The 18,305-nt window shown below is 43.6% G+C and overlaps 1 protein-coding gene across 1 annotated transcript; it reads right to left on the reverse strand.

Annotated features, from left to right (window-relative positions):
- Positions 1-563: 563 nt before the first annotated feature.
- On the reverse strand, positions 564-16,519 carry LOC311141501 (apoptosis-inducing factor 3-like; the record flags this gene model as incomplete). Its single annotated transcript, XM_084176843.1, has 19 exons — positions 564-606; positions 1,881-1,985; positions 2,206-2,281; positions 2,789-2,887; positions 3,042-3,159; positions 3,432-3,508; positions 3,694-3,757; positions 4,260-4,331; positions 4,999-5,114; positions 5,331-5,461; positions 5,598-5,689; positions 6,538-6,624; positions 7,150-7,262; positions 7,905-7,998; positions 8,096-8,140; positions 8,250-8,359; positions 8,500-8,609; positions 8,765-8,981; positions 16,489-16,519. The coding sequence occupies 19 exons, from the start codon at positions 16,517-16,519 to the stop codon at positions 564-566; spliced, it is 1,800 nt and encodes a 599-aa protein (XP_084032969.1).
- Between the last annotated feature and the right edge of the window lie 1,786 nt (positions 16,520-18,305).

Raw genomic sequence — 18,305 nt, forward strand, 5'->3', positions numbered from 1 at the left:
TCTATTAAAAATCCTATTATTTCAACTACCAGATATACTGTACATGGCCTGTTTCAGCCAACATGAGCATACTTAACCAAATGAGTTTGATCTCAGCCTTAGAAAACTCCAGTTTAAAATTGTATAGCCCTTTTGTTTACAGTGTATTGAGAATCATAGCTATATACAAAGTTGCATGTACAAAAAAATTCAATACCCCTATCTGGCCCCTTATAAACAAAGTGTACAGGTAGATACATCATGCAGAAGCACAGAGACTGCATCCAGGATTGCTTCACTGTGAAGTTGCATGAGGACACAGATCTGCCATTACAGTATTGGAACATGTTAACATCATATATGGCTCACGCTATTGGTAAGAATACTGTATGTACAGCCTATCACCGTGGAGGTTCACTGTAGAACCATCTCAGTCTCGATTCCAGGGGAGCAACAGTCCCAGACACGGGTCTTCTGCTGTATGTCAACAGTATGGCCCAGCATCTCATCAGCACCACAAGTGTCCATAGTTTAGAATCCAACAGACCCCAGACGCACGGAGAGCCTGAGACGTGGAGGCTCGCTCACTGCGACCCTTTGTCTATCAACCAAGACATGTCCCCTGTCCTGCACGTAACAACAAAAAACATCACTCAGAGTGCATATTATGCAGTTTAGACAAGAATTATGTGGATAATGTAGTCTATGCTCTGAACAACAGAAAACATGAGTGTAAGACTGGAAGTGAACTACGTCATTATAGCATAAGCATGCTGTTCTGACAGAGCGTTTCACACATAGCCATTTCATAAGGAGATTTATTTTTATTTATTTAGATTTATATAATATATATATATATATATATATATATATATATATATATATATATATATATATATACACTACCGTTCAAAAGTTTGGGGTCACTTAGAAACGTCCTTGTTTTCAAAAGAAAAGCAATTTATTTGTCCAAAACAATTGATTTTCTTTCGAAAACAAGGTAATTCCTAAGTGACCCCAAACTTTTGAACGGTAGTGTATATATATATATATATGATATACCTCCTAAAAATATATATATATGATATACCTCCTAAAAATATATATTTTAGGAGGTATATCAGCTTTAATATTGCAGATACAGTATATTGTGGATTCTATCAATGTAATTGTCTGCACATGAAGGGATTGTTAGTGGAGACAGATTAAGAAAGACATGCATCTTTAGTTGTCGTACTTGCGTTGTCGGGTTAACAGCCTTCATTGTATGAATGCACAATTACAAATGAAGGATCAACATTAGAGAAAGTGAGACATTGTTTACAGCACAGATGTCAAACTCATTCCACGGAGGTCAGAGTGTCTGCGGGTTTTCGCTCCTCCCTTGTACTTGATTGATGAATTAAGGTCACTAATTAGTAAGGAACTCCCCTCACCTGGTTGTCTAGGGCTTAATTGAAAGGAAAAACCAAAAACCTGCAGAGACTAGGCCCTCCATGGAATGAGTTTGACACCCCTGGTTTACAGTAAAGCATTACAGTACACATCTTAAAGGGGAAATCCACTAAAAAAGTAAAAATTTGCATTCCTATATTTTGAAAACTTGATTGTTGACATGCAAAACATTTTGGGACTGTATCAACAGTGGACTAATGAAACAAATACCAAATATAGTTTTTTTTATGGATCTTTCCTTCAAACAAACTGACAGACACCCACTGGCAAATATGTAAACCCTCTTCTACTTATTAACATAGGAAACATCTATCACAGTTATCACATATCATGTGGTAACATTTATAGAGGTCAGTGTTTGCTCATAGTGAACCTAGGAAAATCTAAAGAACATAACAACCTCATTGTCACCCAGACCCAACTGAAGACCATAGAAATGTACTTACTCCACATCTCGCTTTCTAATCGTCTTTCCGGACCCTAAGACCTCTGCCACACGGGATACAATGGGGTCATAGTTCATGCTGGCCACGGCAACCACCTCCTCACTCCTATAGGTAGGAGAGATTAACCAAACAACTTTTAGACAACAAACTTTTAGGGAAAACTCTAGGATTACTAGAGTTTAGTCTGTTGTAAGGATGAACACTCCTGGATTATATAAGAACAAAACATGACAAAAACAAAACAGAGGATTTACTTTACAAAACAACATGGACCGATGGCTGAACGCATCTCAGTAGATAGCCACGATGGTGTTTGGACACATACCTAGTATAAAATGCCACAAACTTCAGCTCGTCCACGTCTCCTTGGATGATGACATCATCAAAGCCCTCCCCGTAACCTTGGTAATAGAATAAAAGCACTTTCTTAAGTAGGTCTGTAAAAAAGAGTGCACACAACACCACCACACCCATTATGATGGCATACTTCTGAATCCTATGATGACTGAAAACCCTCAGTATCTGACTTCACAGCTAGGTGGCAGTACTGAAGCTACAATCTCAACAGAGACATTTGGAGGAGAGCAATTTGGGTAGTAGTCTTACCAACTCACTATTTTAAGATTACTTTTAGCCACCTATTCAGTCCCAATTTCCCAAACAATTCATACAGTACATAAACAAAACTTGTATAACTTGTATGTGAAAAAGTTTCCAATGGTTCAGTGGGCTAGACTGTGCATGGTGCTGGCAAACCCATGGTGGAGGTTTGGATACATGCACAGGCCACATATAATGAACAGATGTGTCACTGTCCATGACAGTTCTGCCATGTGCTTCGGATATAATCTGCTAAATGACCCTACCGGTATTAACTTATATTACTTGTGGAGTGAGGCTTTGTTTACCTGCGTAGCGTAGGCTTTTCCCAAACATGGCCGACCAGAAATAGGGCACTGTTTTGATCTCAGTGGGTCTTCCCATAATGCCAAGTGCTGCCGCTCTCCCTGTCAAACCCAAACAAACAGAAATGGTTCCATAAAAACCAATACACTGCAAATCCAGCCCCAGATATGCAGCTAAGTGTTTGACCCCTTAGGGAAAAACTCACACTTTAACACGTAACACTGTAATACTTAGCACTTAACAATTAACACTTACCGTGCACATGGGCCATTTGCCAGTGTGGGATGTTCACCTTCTTATTGCTGCGCCCCGGAAAAGGAAACGTCACAATGTCTCCTCCGGCAAAGACACCATCAACATTGGTCTGCATTGTCTGAGGGTTAGAGGGTTATCCAGAAGAATACAGGAGGCAATGTGGAAATCAGGAGGATCTCTTACTTGTAGACAATCCACCTGACAAATTAGATGAGAACTGCAATTTTCCCTGTCAGGAAAAACTCAGGTCTCTAGCTCTACAAATAACACTGAAATAAATTGTTTGTATGAAATGAGGGCATTTTAAATGAAATGAGTGGATTCAAAGTATTTGTGTGATATTATAATTGTTGTGCATGCCATGCCGTGTGTCACAATTGCAGTTTCTACCTTGCTGACGGGGACGAAACCCTTGGAATCCATGTGAACTCCACTCTGTTTCAGGAAGCCAGTGGCTGGGCCTGACCCTGCAGAGGTCCCACATAGATAGAAACCACAATTAATTCACCACCAGGAAGCAGAGTAACAATGGCTGAGAGTGAGTTGGATCAACTCTACATTACACTCCTGCACCACCACTGAAAGGAGAGAATTTGCTAAAGTGGAGGCTATTGCTGAACGAGCGTTTGTGTCTCTGAGCTAGCTTCCTCACCTGTGCCAATGACACACACGTCCGCCCTTAGTACTTTCCCACTCTTCAGAACCACCTCTTTCAACTGTGGAACATAAAAACAACACTGACAAAAACAGTGAGGCAACACACACATCATTTTACCACTAGATTACCCTCAGTTCTACTACCTCTGTTCCTGACTACAAAGTTCAGATTTGTTTTGCAAAACCAGTATTGTCACGTTGTTTTTACTGAGCCACACTCCAAAATGGAGACTGTAATTGGTAGTAATCTTGGCTGCTTATCCTTTCTTTTTGTTGGCACACTGTGGTACATCAGGGTCAGTCACACCCGTTCATCACCATTCAATGGCTGCATCCCCATTCTCCACCCTTCTCCCCAATTGTATCGTTGCACACTTCCCGTCATGGATTTGTGTAATCATTCGCAGAGGGCGTTTCCACCATTGTGAAATCCATAATGGAAGTGTGCATGGTAGAGAATCTGGGCAAAGCCTAAAAGTGGGCTTGACTGGCCAGCAGAGAGAAGGAAGGAGAGAGCCAACTGTGCATCATGTTATGCTGTTTGTCTCACTTTCGGAATACCTGTCCATCATGGCCAAGCATCTCCGATACCTCGTTCAACATGTAGAACTTCACCCTGTTTGTCTCAAACAGCTGAAAAGTCAGTCAGACAGACAGGCAGACACAGGCAGACAGACACAGTGAGAGAGAGAGAGAGAGGGAGAGAGAGAGAGAGAGAGAGAGAGAGAGAGAGAGAGAGAGAGATAGCACTGGGTTAAGGTTCAAAGGTCAAAGCTACTTCTCAAAGAGTTGAGCTTTTGTTAAGTTCAGCCTAAATTGTGTTCGGCTACAAATATAACAAATACATAGGCCTATCACTAATGCCAGTGGGTAATTGGCGGGTAGGAGGTAACGCTTACTATGAATACTCTCTTAATAATGGATTGTTAACACATTATGTATTACAAGGTATGACTGTATCAACAGTCTCCCTCTGCCTTATGTTATCAGCAGGGAACATGCAGTGTTATCATGCTGAGACCCTATGCACGCATGCACACACACACACACATGCAAACACAGTATAATCTCCCCTGAAAAAACAGGACTAGTGGCCAATATCTACCTGATTGTCTAAATAAGTGCATGAGCACCGATAAGAATATACTCTACATATTCCCTTGTGGCGCCTGGTAAATCGAGCCTAATGAACATGATTCACATTTAAAGTATACGTTTCTCTGTGTAGAAATGCAGATGAAGGTGTTCTAGAGGTAGTAGGGCTGACACAGAGCCTGACTTCCCAGGGGTGGGTCCCTACCTTCATTATGGCTTTCCCTACTTTCTCCCCCAGAGCCTTCCGGAAAGGGATTGCTTCTTTCCCAATGATGGAGACAGAGTGGGCCTTGTCGGTGAGAGCTGCAGCCACCTCCATACCTAATGCAGAGAATACAGATGATTACACATGCACACATTTACAGATATAAGTGCTACAATTACAGTAGTACTATCAATACAAAGGTTCGAAACAACAATTCAACAAATTACAACTTAATGTAGCCTTAATAAACCCTTTAAGGCTTATAGATCAACATTCCTTAAAAAAGGAATGTGTGACTGTTTTATCTACTGCATGTCTGTCATCTCTCTCACCAACAAATGATGTTCCCACAATCACAGCATTCTTGTTGTTGGCCAGCCTGGCTACGCTGTTAGCATCTTCAGGGGTTCGGAGGTGAAACACATTCCTAACGTCCTGGCCTTTGTAGTTCATCGGCTTGGGTCTTACAAGAGACAAAAAACGGGTATATCAGTGTCAATAGAAGAATGAGTGATGTCAAAACTGGTAATATCAACTAGAACAGAATTGAATTCCATTTTATTGCATTCAACCAAAGACAATTTACAGTTACTCCTCACTTGCTTCCTGTGGCAATGAAAAGCTTCCTGTATTCCATCCTAGAGCCATCTTGAAAAGTCACAGCCCTCGTCTTGACATCCACTGCCACAGCCTATGATATCCAAACATCCCAGTTAGAAAGAGAACATAGGGCCATGGTATCACCAAGGGAATCTATACCACTTCATTGCTGCTCGGAGACCAGTGTCGTATTCAGTAGGGCACACCGTAGCAGACATTTGCAACGGAAACAAAACGAAAATCTTCTTTTTTATTTATTTTATTTTATTTATTTAACCTTTATTTAACCAGGTAAGCCAGTTGAGAACAAGTTCTCATTTACAACTGCGACCTGGCCAAGATAAAGCAAAGCAGTGCGATAAAAACAACAACACAGAGTTACATATGGGGTAAACAAAACATAAAGTCAAAAATACAACAGAAAATATATATACAGTGTGTGCGAATGTAGTAAATTATGGAGGTAAGGCAATAAATAGGCCATAGAGCAAAATAGTTACAATTTTGTATTAACACTGGAATGATAGATGTGCAAAAGATGATGTGCAAATAGAGATACTGGGGTGCAAATTAGCAAAATAAATAACAATATGGGGATGAGGTAGTTGGATGGGCTAATTACAGATGGGCTGTGTACAGGTGCAGTGATGGGTAAGCTGCTCTGACAACTGACGCCTAAAGTTAGTGAGGGAAATAAGAGTCTCCAGCTTCAGAGATTTTTGCAGTTCGTTCCAGTCATTGGCAGCAGAGAACTGTAAGGAATGGTGGCCAAAGGAGGTGTTGGCTTTGGGGATGACCAGTGAGATATACCTGCTTCTTCTTGGAAGACATTCAACCAGGTAGCAACTCGCTGTTTCAATTGGTTTGAAAAGTCCCCAGTGAACACAGCCCAGTTGTGGATTCAAACTTAGCCTATATAATCAGTGTTTAAGGTCTCACCTCCTTCTCCGTGAGCAACTCGATGTCGTGGGCTTGGAGGAAGTCTATGGAGCGTAGCCGGAGCTGCTCTGCTGTGCTCTCTAAGGACTGAGAGGGAGATAGTTAGTTACACCGCACCACAGCACAGTATACCACAGGCTGGAGTTTATGGGGTGACGTTTGTTAAATTGAAATGTTGTGGGTGACATTCAGTGAAGAAATGCCACTTTTATGATGCTAATGCAGCATACATTTTTTGGTTTCATTTTTAACATTATCACAATTTGAAACTCAAGGTCAGCAAACCGTTTTCTCATAGATATCATGGCCAAACTTCTACATTGGCCAGGACCAATATTATCCCACGATTACAGACTAAAGATGGGTTCAAGGTGGGTTAATAATACTAGCAATAACAAAATAGTAAGTATTTTGGAGCATGAAATGTCTGGGAAGAATATTCAATCTGCTATGAAATACAGTAGGGCATAACTGGTAGTCCTTCCATCAACAATGTCAACAATGTTTGTATCTAGAAGAATAGTAAACTTAAAGAACCCTCATGGTCACTAAGTCCTTATGGGGATAGTCCTTTTACCATCTCTGTGGTGTGCTCTGGATCTCTGTACAAACCTTACTCAGTTTAGGCCTGTCATAGGGTGGGTGTTTGTCCATGGTGCACATGACAATGCGATCGGGGAAGCCTTCCTGTCTCAACGTCTCAGCGCACACCAGCCCTGCTGGACCTGGAGACACAAGACACTCGTTTAACGTCTATATAGAATCTTAGATCCTTGCTACCCAAACTGAATCCATGCTCCCTTTACCGTAACTATTGAGTGAAACAATAGTAGTGAATTGGAGCATGGATTCAATTTGGCATACCAGACACAATCTTAGAGCGGTGTGAACACAAACAAAACGATTTGAAGTGCGTTAAAACAAAGAGCATACAGTTGAAACGCGTAGTACAAAGACACTATGAACTAAAATCCTTGTTGTTGCAGTAATTATTGGGAGCTGCTATCATCTATTCTTCTTTGGAATACTCAGGACCTATAATGAACCGAACACATATAGTTCCAGTCCTAGTCGACAGTTTGAACATAAACAAACAGACTTCTTTTTACCAGCGGTGTGTGTAGGAATGGAATTGTATTATTTTAGGCACTGGTCAGCCAGGCTAGTAGACTGCAATGTTTTACTAGCCCGGGTCCAAAATCTGTGCCATGTGATATTTGAAAAGGCAAAATGTCAGTTGCCGGTGGGCTAGTTGAACACTATTTCTTCTAGCCCGGTCTGAAAAGTACTAACCACGGGCTAGCGGGCTAGCTTAATTTCCATCCCTGAGTGTATGAGTGCAAGGAGATGCTCAATGGCCAACTCACCTGATCCAACGATAAGGACGTGGCTGAAGCCAGTGCTGGAGTTAACTGCTGAACATCGGGCCATGGCTTTTGACCTCTTCTGTGACTGAAGATCCTGAAGACAGAAATGTTTGCCAGGTCACAGGTCAACAAAGGGGGATCAGTTGATTTAGCACAATGATCTGTTCTAAATAGTCCCAGAGTGTCTTTACCTGTTTGTTAGCGCGAACTATCACTTTGTCCTTTTCAACTCGGACCTGAAGCAAACAGACATGAGCAATGTGTACACGGTTTTGATTATGCTTAGAGACAGAACGTGAAGGCAGGGAATATGAATGGCATTGCGAACCGAACAAGGAAGGTCACCTGGAAGGTGGGCAGGCTGTCCAGCCCAGGAAAGTCCTCAATGTCTCCCGTAGCGATGTTGAAACAAGCTCCATGCCAGGGGCAACGAACGTGCCCTTTGGATAAGACACCTGCAACACACAAAGATATACATCCCACTGTATCATACACCTGTCCATCTCAGAGCTTGATTATAACAGAAGACAGCAAAAATATGAATTTCCATACCAATATTCCACCAAAAAAGCAAACGATGCAGAACGGGACTCACCTTTGACCAGTGGTGCCCCATAATGTGGGCACTTGTGCCCGATTGCAGAAAACTCTCCATGTTCTTTGATGAGCAGCACTCTGCCACTTCCCAAATCAACCTCACGCATCCTATGCAGGGATAAGAGCACACACACAGACGCACACACACACACACACACACACGCACACACACACACAGGAAGGGACAATAATTGTGAGGCCAGCCATACAAATTCCAGGTGATTAACCTGGTACAGTATACATTGTCTTTTGTTTGGCCTTACTGTCCATTTTCCAGATCCTTGACATGACACACGGAGGCCTCCAGGTAGTCGCTGGGTTTGTAGAGCCTGAGGGCGGCAGCAGCGGAGTCCTCATCGGAGAAATGTTCCAGCGCTCCGTTGGGTCTGCAGTCAGAAAAGGGGCTTGCCTTTCCGTTGGGGGACTTCACATCTGCTTCCTTTTCTTTGTCCAGGAGGGTTAGCTCCACTTTCACCTCAACTGCAGGACCCAGACTACAGACCATTAGAAAACTGCAGGACACAGACCACAGACCACTAGAAAACTGCAGGACACAGACCACAGACCATTAGAAAACTGCAGGACACATACCACAGACCACTAGAAAACTGCAGGACACAGACCACAGACCATTAGCAAAACAACACCCTTTTCAGGCTGATGTTTGCCCAGTCACTTAAAAAATAAATAATGTATTCACTTGTTTTTAGTTCACAACTTTCACCCATCATCCTCCTCAACTTTTTAAGTCACCAGCAGCCACTGATATTCATGTTCATTTCTCCTTTGATTGCAGCACTCAGCGTCAGACTCCCCATGGAGAAGGGTTTTGTATCGAATGAAACTGACGTAACCATGAAAATACTTAAGAAGATTTTTAAAAATGTGGTGCAAATTTGCTGTGACAACCTTGAGAGCTTTATAGCATATATTTAGGATCACTACACCATGCATTAGATATTTGCAGAAATAACACATATACATAAGGATAGGCCTAAGGGGATGTGTGGGTTTATTTGTTGTGAGGCGCCCTGAGGCATTTGATGACATCTGATAAGTTGCCTCTGGTGTTTGTATTTCTGCATTTGAACAAGTGGTTGTGCAACCCGTTTTCACTGCAGCCAGCTTTATCTCTTTGGCTGTAAAAATATTTTGCTGACGATCCGGTTCCTACACGATAATCTGCCTGGAATTCTGACCTGCTGAGCAAGTCTTAATTAAAATCAATGGAAAATCATGAGAGTGACTGCAATCACAGGAGAGGAAACGGGAGAGGCATCCATCCCCACACTCATATGGGATCTTTTTTTTTTTTCAAAGGAGAGATCTTCAACTAGGATCTTATGTAAGCGAATTCACATTGTGTGTTTGATTTGCTATAGGGATATTTTATATTTTTTAAATTATCTTTCTTTAGATTCTCACATCATAAAATCACATCTGCTGATCGGGGCAATTCTGAATCCATAAGTTGATAGCCTACTCAACCATATGCACCATGCTGAAGTCAGAATCTATCCTAAACATCAGATGTACTGTATCTGAAATCTTAAGTAATTGCTACATGTATTTGATGAGAGGTTGATGTACAGTGAGCTCCAAAAGTATTGGGACAGTGACAAATGTGTTGTTGTTTTGGCTCTGAACTCCAGCACTTTGGATTTTAAATGATACAATGACTATGAGGCAAAAATGCAGACTGTTTGAGGGTATTTTCATCCATATTGGGTGAACCGTTTCTAAATTACAGCACTTTTTGTACATAGTCTCCCCATTTTAGGGAATCAAATACTACACATGAGTGAATTTAGCCCAATACTTTTGGTCCCCTAAAATGGGTCGACTATGTACAAAAAGTGCTGTAATTTCTAAACGGTTCACCCAATATGGATGAAAAACCTTAGCTGATAGTCTGCACTTTAACCTCCTAGCCGTTGCATCATTTCAAATCCAAAGTGCTAGAGTACAGAGCCAAAACAAAAATGGTCACTGTCCCAATACTTTTGGAGCTCACTTTATATAAAATGAAGAGTAACATGATCATTGAACATCAATTAATTAATTAAATAACTAAAGTAAGCAGCACAGCCCATTCATGTACATGAGCAATTTTTTATCATCATTAAAATAGCATAAAGTGTTTATTTAGGTTTAACTCTCCTTCTCCTGGACAGGGGTTTATTTGTCAATGACTTGCAAACTATGTGTGATGACTCTGTCCTAAAACCTATTACCTTTAACTGAGGCTATTTATCCACAATGTGTTGCTGGTCTTACTTTTGTACTGTAATTTTACAAAGTGTAATTTTACATTCATACACACTGCTAAAAAACAAGGCTGATTTGTGGTTCTATATAGCATCATTTCTTCTAGCAATGCAAGCTGCTTTGTTTTTGGATTATCCCTGCCTAGTTAACATTTACATTTTAGTCATTTAGCAGACGCTCTTATCCAGAGCGACTTACAGTTAGTGAGTGCATACATTATCATGCTGGCCCCCCATGGGAAACAAACCCACAACCCTGGCGTTGCAAGCGCCATGCTCTACCAACTGAGCCACAGGGGACTATAGGATGCCACATTTCAAACAAGTCAGTTCGTCAAATATCTGCCCTGCTAGAGCTGCCCCGGTCAACTGTAAGTGCTGTTATTGTGAAGTGGAAACATCTAGGAGCAACAACAGCTCAGCCACGAAGTGGTAGGTCACACAAGCTCACATAATGGGACCTCAGAGTGCTGAAGCACGTAGAGTGTAAAAATCGCCTGCCCTCAGTTGCAAGACTCACTACCGAGTTCCAAACTGCCTCTGGAAGCAAAGTCAGCACAATAACTGTTTGTCGGGAGCATCATGAAATGGGTTTCCATGGCCGAGCAGCTACACCCAAGCCTAAGATCACCATGCACAATGCCAAGTGTCGGCTGGAGTGGTGTAAAGCTTGCCGCCATTGAACTCTGGAGCGGTGGAAATGCGTTCTCTGGAGTGATGAATCACGCTTCACCAGCTGGAATGCACCAATGCATAGTGCCAACTGTAAAGTTTGGTGGAGGAGGAATAATGGTCTGAGGGCTGTTTTTCATGATTCTGGCTAGACCCCTTAGTTCCAGTGAAGGGAAATCTTAACGCTACAGCATACAATGACATTCTAGACAATTCTGTGCTTCCAACTTTGTGGCAATAGTTTAGGGAAGGCCCTTTCCTGTTTCAGCATGACAATGCCCCCATGCACAAAGCGAGGTCCGTACAGAAATGGTTTGTCGAGATCGGTGTGGAAGAACTTGACTGGCCTGCACAGGGCCCTGACCTCAACTCCATTGAACACCTTTGGGATGAATTGGAACGCTGACTACGAGCCAGGCCTAATCGCCCAACATCAGTGCACGACCTCACTAATGCTCTTGTGGCTGAATGGAAGCAAGTCCCCTCAGCAATGATCCAACATCTAGTGGAAAGCCTTCCCATAAGAGTGGAGGCTGTTATAGCAGCAAAGGGGGGACCAACTCCATATTAATGCCCATGATTTTGGAATGAGATGTTCGACGAGCAGGTGTCCACATACTTTTGGTCATGTAGTTAACATTTACATTTACGTCATTTAGCAGACGCTCTTATCCAGAGTGACTTACAAATTGGTGCATTCACCTTATAGCCAGTGGGATAACCACTTTACAATATGTTATTTTTTTCTTTCTTTGGGGTGGGATAAGGGGCGGGTAGAATAATTACTTTATCCTATCCCATGTATTCCTTAAAGAGGTGGGGTTTCAAGTGTCTCCGGAAGGTGGTGAGTGACTCCGCTGTCCTGGCGTCGTGAGGGAGCTTGTTCCACCATTGGGGTGCCAGAGCAGCGAACAGTTTTGACTGGGCTGAGCGGGAACTGTGCTTCCGCAGAGGTAGGGGGGCCAGCAGGCCAGAGGTGGATGAACGCAATGCCCTCGTTTGGGTGTAGGGACTGATCAGAGCCTGAAGGTACGGAGGTGCTGTTCCCCTCACAGCTCCGTAGGCAAGCACCATGGTCTTGTAGCAGATGCGAGCTTCAACTGGAAGCCAGTGGAGTGTGCGGAGGAGCGGGGTGACGTGAGAGAACTTGGGAAGGTTGAACACCAGACGGGCTGCGGCATTCTTGTAGGGGTTGTAGGGGTTTAATGGCACAGGCAGGGAGCCCAGCCAACAGCGAGTTGCAGTAATCCAGACGGGAGATGACAAGTGCCTGGATTAGGACCTGTGCCGCTTCCTGTGTAAGGCAGGGTCGTACTCTCCGAATGTTGTAGAGCATGAACCTACAGGATCAGGTCACCGCCTTGATGTTAGCGGAGAACGACAGGGTGTTGTCCAGGGTCACGCCAAGGCTCTTTGCACTCTGGGAGGAGGACACAACGGAGTTGTCAACCGTGATGGCGAGATCATGGAACGGGCAGTCCTTCCCCGGGAGGAAGAGCAGCTCTGTCTTGCCTAGGTTCAGCTTGAGGTGGTGATCCGTCATCCACACTGATATGTCAGCCAGACATGCAGAGATGCGATTCGCCACCTGGTTATCTGAAGGGGGAAAGGAGAAGATTAGTTGTGTGTCGTCTGCGTAGCAATGATAGGAGAGGCCATGAGAGGATATGACAGAGCCAAGTGACTTGGTGTATAGCGAGAATAGGAGAGGGCCTAGAACTGAGCCCTGGGGGACACCAGTGGTGAGAGCACATGGTGCGGAGACAGATTCTCGCCACGCCACTTGGTAGGAGCGACCTGTCAGGTAGGACGCAATCCAAGAGTGAGCCGCGCCGGAGATGCCCAACTCGGAGAGGGTGGAGAGGAGGATCTGATGGTTCACAGTATCAAAGGCAGCAGACAGGTCTAGAAGGACAAGAGCAGAGGAGAGAGAGTTAACTTTAGCAGTGCGGAGAGCCTCCGTGACACAGAGAAGAGCAGTCTCAGTTAATGACCAGTCTTGAAACCTGACTGGTTTGGATCAAGAAGGTCATTATGAGAGAGATAGCAAGAGAGTTGGCTAAAGACGGCACGCTCAAGAGTTTTGGAGAGAAAAGAAAGATACTGGTCTGTAGTTGTTGACATCGGAGGGATCGAGTGTAGGTTTTTTGAGAAGGGGTGCAACTCTCGCTCTCTTGAAGACGGAAGGGACATAGCCAGCGGTCAAGGATGAGTTGATGAGCGAGGTGAGGTAAGGGAGAGGGTCACCGGAGATGGTCTGGAGAAGAGAGGAGGGGATAGGGTCAAGCGGGCAGGTTGTTGGGCGGCCGGCCGTCACAAGTCGCAAGATTTCATCTGGAGAGAGAGGGGAGAAAGAAGTCAAAGCATAGGGTAGGGCAGTGTGAGCAGGACCAGCAGTGTCATTTGACTTAACAAACGAGGATCGGATGTTGTCAACCTTCTTTTCAAAATGGTTGAAAAGATGCCAGGTCCGCAGGGAGTCTAGTTTTCCTCCATTTCCGCTCGGCTGCCCGGAGCCCAGTTCTGTGAGCTCGCAATGAGTCGTCAAGCCACGGAGCAGGAGGGGAGGACTGAGCTGGCCGGGAGGATAGGGGACATAGAGAGTCAAAGGATGCAGAAAGGGAGGAGAGGAGGGTTGAGGAGGCAGAATCAGGAGATTGGAGGGAGAAGGATTGAGCAGAGGGAAGAGATGATAGGATGGAAGAGGAGAGAGTAGCGGGAGAGAGAGAGCGAAGGTTGCGACGGCACATTACCATCTGAGTAGGGGCAGAGTGAGTAGTGTTGGAGGAGAGCGAGAGAGAAAAGGATACAAAGTAGTGGTCGGAGGGGAGTTGCAGTGAGATTAGTAGAAGAACAGCATCTAGTAAAGATGAAGTCAAGCGTATTGCCTGCCTTGTGAGTAGGGGGGGATGGTGAGAGGGTGAGGTCAAAAGAGGAGAGGAGTGGAAAGAAGGAGGCAGAGAGAAATGAGTCAAAGGTAGACGTAGGGAGGTTAATGTCACCCAGAACTGTGAGGGGTGAGCCATCCTCAGGAAAGGAACTTATCAAGGCATCAAGCTCATTGATGAACTCTCCAAGGGAACCTGGAGGGCGATAAATGATAAGGATGTTAAGCTTGAATGGGCTAGTGACTGTGACAGCATGGAATTCAAATGAGGAGATAGACAGATGGGTCAGGGGAAAAAGAGAGAATGTCCACTTGGGAGAGATGAGGATTCCTGTGCCACCACCCCGCTGACCAGATGCTCTCGGGGTATGCGAGAACACATGGTCAGACGAGGAGAGAGCAGTAGGAGTAGCAGTGTTTTCAGTGGTAATCCATTTTTCCGTCAGAGCCAAGAAGTCGAGGGACTGGAGGGTAGCATAGGCACTGGAGGGTAGCAAGGGATCTTTCTCTCCACTGAGATGATCCAATGCACCAAAGAGCAATAATACTTATTGACAGCAAAACTGAATAAAATGTACACCTCAGGAGAAACATACTTGTCATTGGAGGAAGAGATACTCCGACATAGGTGAAATTATACTGCATTCTCTCACTTTGCCATGTGTTATCACTTCATCCCCCTCTCTCACACACTCATTCTCCTTTCTTTTCTCCCTTCTGTTTTTCCATTCAGAGGCATCATGCGCTTAGTCATTTTGAGTGGGCACTGATGGCATCATATTATTCCTAGTCTTAGAAACTATTCTGTGTTGAATTGACTCTATGTTGCTAAAATATTTGATTGGATCAAATTGAGGGGTCAGCTCCCACTAACACATCTGTAAGGATCATGTAAAATGTATTAGTCAAATTAGGTACCAATCTGCTTTTCACTGACTGCAGAAACTCAAGGTGTGCATCAATGTTTTGACTAAGCCCACGCTTTTCAGAAATTTGCAGTATCACATCAGGCAATACACTTGAATAGTTATTATCGTCTTAATGTAACTCTTTATGTTTTCATTTTTCTCTGGATTTTCCCTAGCCCTAACCCTAACCCTTACCTTAGCCCTAAGTACAGTTTAAGAAATTACAATACTTTTTACACTGTACTTACAGGAATAATTACACAGTAATGATGTTGTGATATTGTATTCTACATACATGTTAAAAACATGTATTTATCTAACATTGTGTAAAAGTTTTGGTCTGGTTTAGTTTCTTAACTATACTGGTGCTCATCACTGCTGTGTCCAAAGTTCCGTTCAGGGCCCCACTTGTTTCCTAAAGACTCTGACTAATTAGACTTTTCACAGTGAGGGGCCTCTGTTCCAACACAGCACCCTCTAAAGTCTGGACACAAGCTCCCTATCCCCTCCACTTTATTCATAATAGCTGATAGTGTGGTATTGCAGTGGTTGTTTTTGTGAAAATTATGTTTAATTTGTTTTGGTTTTTTAAACCGCTCTCCCTAAGAGCTAAAGCACTATTGAAAGTCAAAGCTTTAGGAGCAAGCAAAGATATAAAAACGTAATGTGTTTGATTACAGCACTTCCTGCGTCCTTCAACAAGCTGACTGCATTGAAACAGTGATAGGTTTGCTTTGAAACGGTCATACATTGTGCCATACATTTGAAACTCGTATTTGACTATGTAATCCTCTTGAAGGCAATGCAATTGAGAGCATTAAAATTCCTCCTCCACAAATCGCCATGCTACAAAGGCAGTCAGGAGAGGGGTTTGTATGACCTATATACTGTATAGCTGGCAAACAAATGCCAATTATTCCAGGATTTGGAAGGGTGTAGGACAGAGGGAAGGAGACACAGGAGGTAGGACGGAGAGAAGGAGAACAGGGGTAGGACGGAGGGAAGGAGAACATGGGGTATAATGGAGGGAAGGAGAACAGGGGTAGGACGGAGGGAAGGAGAACATGGGGTATAATGGAGGGAAGGAGAACAGGGGTAGGACGGAGGGAAGGAGAACGGCGGTAGGACTGAGGGCAGGAGTACAGGGGGTAGGACGGAGGGAAGGAGAACAGGGGGTAGGACAGAGGGAAGGAGAACAGGGGGTAGGACAGAGGGAACAGTGGGTTGGTGGAGGTGGTGGAGGTGGTGGTCACCTGGTTTGCTTTTGGAGAGGCATCCTCCCATTATGGGCCCAGGGTAGAGCTAGGAGGCCTGGCTGGAGGAAGCCCAGGGGAGGTGAGGAAGAGATGGGTCAGATCCTGGGGTTGGGCTGCTGTGTCGGGAGGTAACCACGACAGCGTTGAAACGGGGGTATCAGTATGTCCAGGTGTAGATCCAGGTCAGCCATTGTAGACATCAGCTCTTCCACATCACCACCTGGGAGAAGGAAGAGTGAACAACAGCTGAGTGTCTGAAAAGCCCAGTGGAGGCTGGTGGAGGGAGAAATGGGGAGATTACAAAAGCCCCACCATCAAACAGCACCACTACACCAACCTGGAATCAGGGGTAGACATAACATAGAACATAGTAAATTGGCATTATATGTTACGTTTCGTATGGTATGTATTAATTTGTGGATGTCCATCATCCATTTTGTGTGATATGTTACGAATTACAATTCGTATGATATGTTACGAATTGCAATTCATACAATATGTTATCAATTCCAATATGTTACGAATTTGCCAAACCTATGATACGTTACGAATTCTAATTTGTTGTCGCTAACATTAGCTAGGTGGCTAGGTGGCTAACGCTAACGTTAGCTAGGTGGCTAACGTTAGCTAGGCTAGGGGTTAGGATTAGGGGTTAAGGTTAAAGGGTTAAGGTTAGGGTAAGGGTTAGCTAGCATACTAAGTAGTTGCAAAGTAGCTAAAAAGCAGTAAGTAGTTGCAAAATTAGCTAATTAGCTAAAATGAACACAAAACCTTTGGGTTGCTTGACGTTCGCGATATACGCTCACCCATCCACCCCGACCAATCACCCTACCTTCGTTTTTGCCTTAAGTAACCTTCTGTCTTACATAGCCATACCAAACGTAACATATCATATTCATTTGAGTGTCTCGGATTTACGTTTACTATGTTACATCTAGTCTATGAGACCAGGCTGACAACACAGTTCTATAAGGTTCTCACATGACTACTTGCGGTTTTTTGTGAGTCCCTCTGTAGAGTGGTGTGTGTGTGTGTGTGTGTGTGTGTGTGTGGTGTGTTTGCATTTATTTGAACCACTACCCATTTTGGTCATTTAAATACCATACAGTTTGTGAGTTTGCCTAAGGATACTAAATAGTTGATATCAACATTACGAAAACGTTATATTTTCATAATGTTCCGAAGTAATTGAGATTATATCACATGTGAGGATTAACCACTTATATCAACCATGGCTTAGAAATTGTCCAATGAACTAATATGCATTCATGATGCCATTCATGTTGCTGAGAAACATGGACAAAGTCCTGGAAAGGCCACTGTGGTAGTTAAAGGGCTAGCCTAGCACTCACTCCACAGTGCTCTCAATGGCATTGTTGACATCTTTGTTTTCCACCAAAAAAACAGCCTCATCAACCAACCTTTTGAAAAGGAGAGGGTGTGTAGTTGTCCGTCAACCTGTAGGAACTGTACACCGATCAGAGAAGAGAACTCCATGTTTGTGAGAGAGGCCCTAACTTGGTTCCCTGAGGTTGTATAGAACTAAGCAGCTTCTAATACTATTCCTGTGTGCTCTGCCCTCCAGCAACACTTGGCAACAATGTAAGGCTGAGAAAAGGTTGTCACTTGTTTTCTACACTTGTCTTCAGTGTTGGGGAAGCTACTCTGAAAATATAGTTTACAAAGCTACCAATTACTTCACACTGGAAGAAGTTAAGCTACACTAGAGCTACCCTTAAGAAAAATATGGTTTACTTTACTAAAGTTACTTTGAAAAGTAGTTCACCACATCCAAACTACTTAGTGATCTAAAT

This window comes from Coregonus lavaretus (genome assembly GCF_964263955.1).
Source record: "Coregonus lavaretus genome assembly, chromosome: 14".
In the NCBI taxonomy this organism is placed as follows: Eukaryota; Metazoa; Chordata; class Actinopteri; order Salmoniformes; family Salmonidae; genus Coregonus; species Coregonus lavaretus.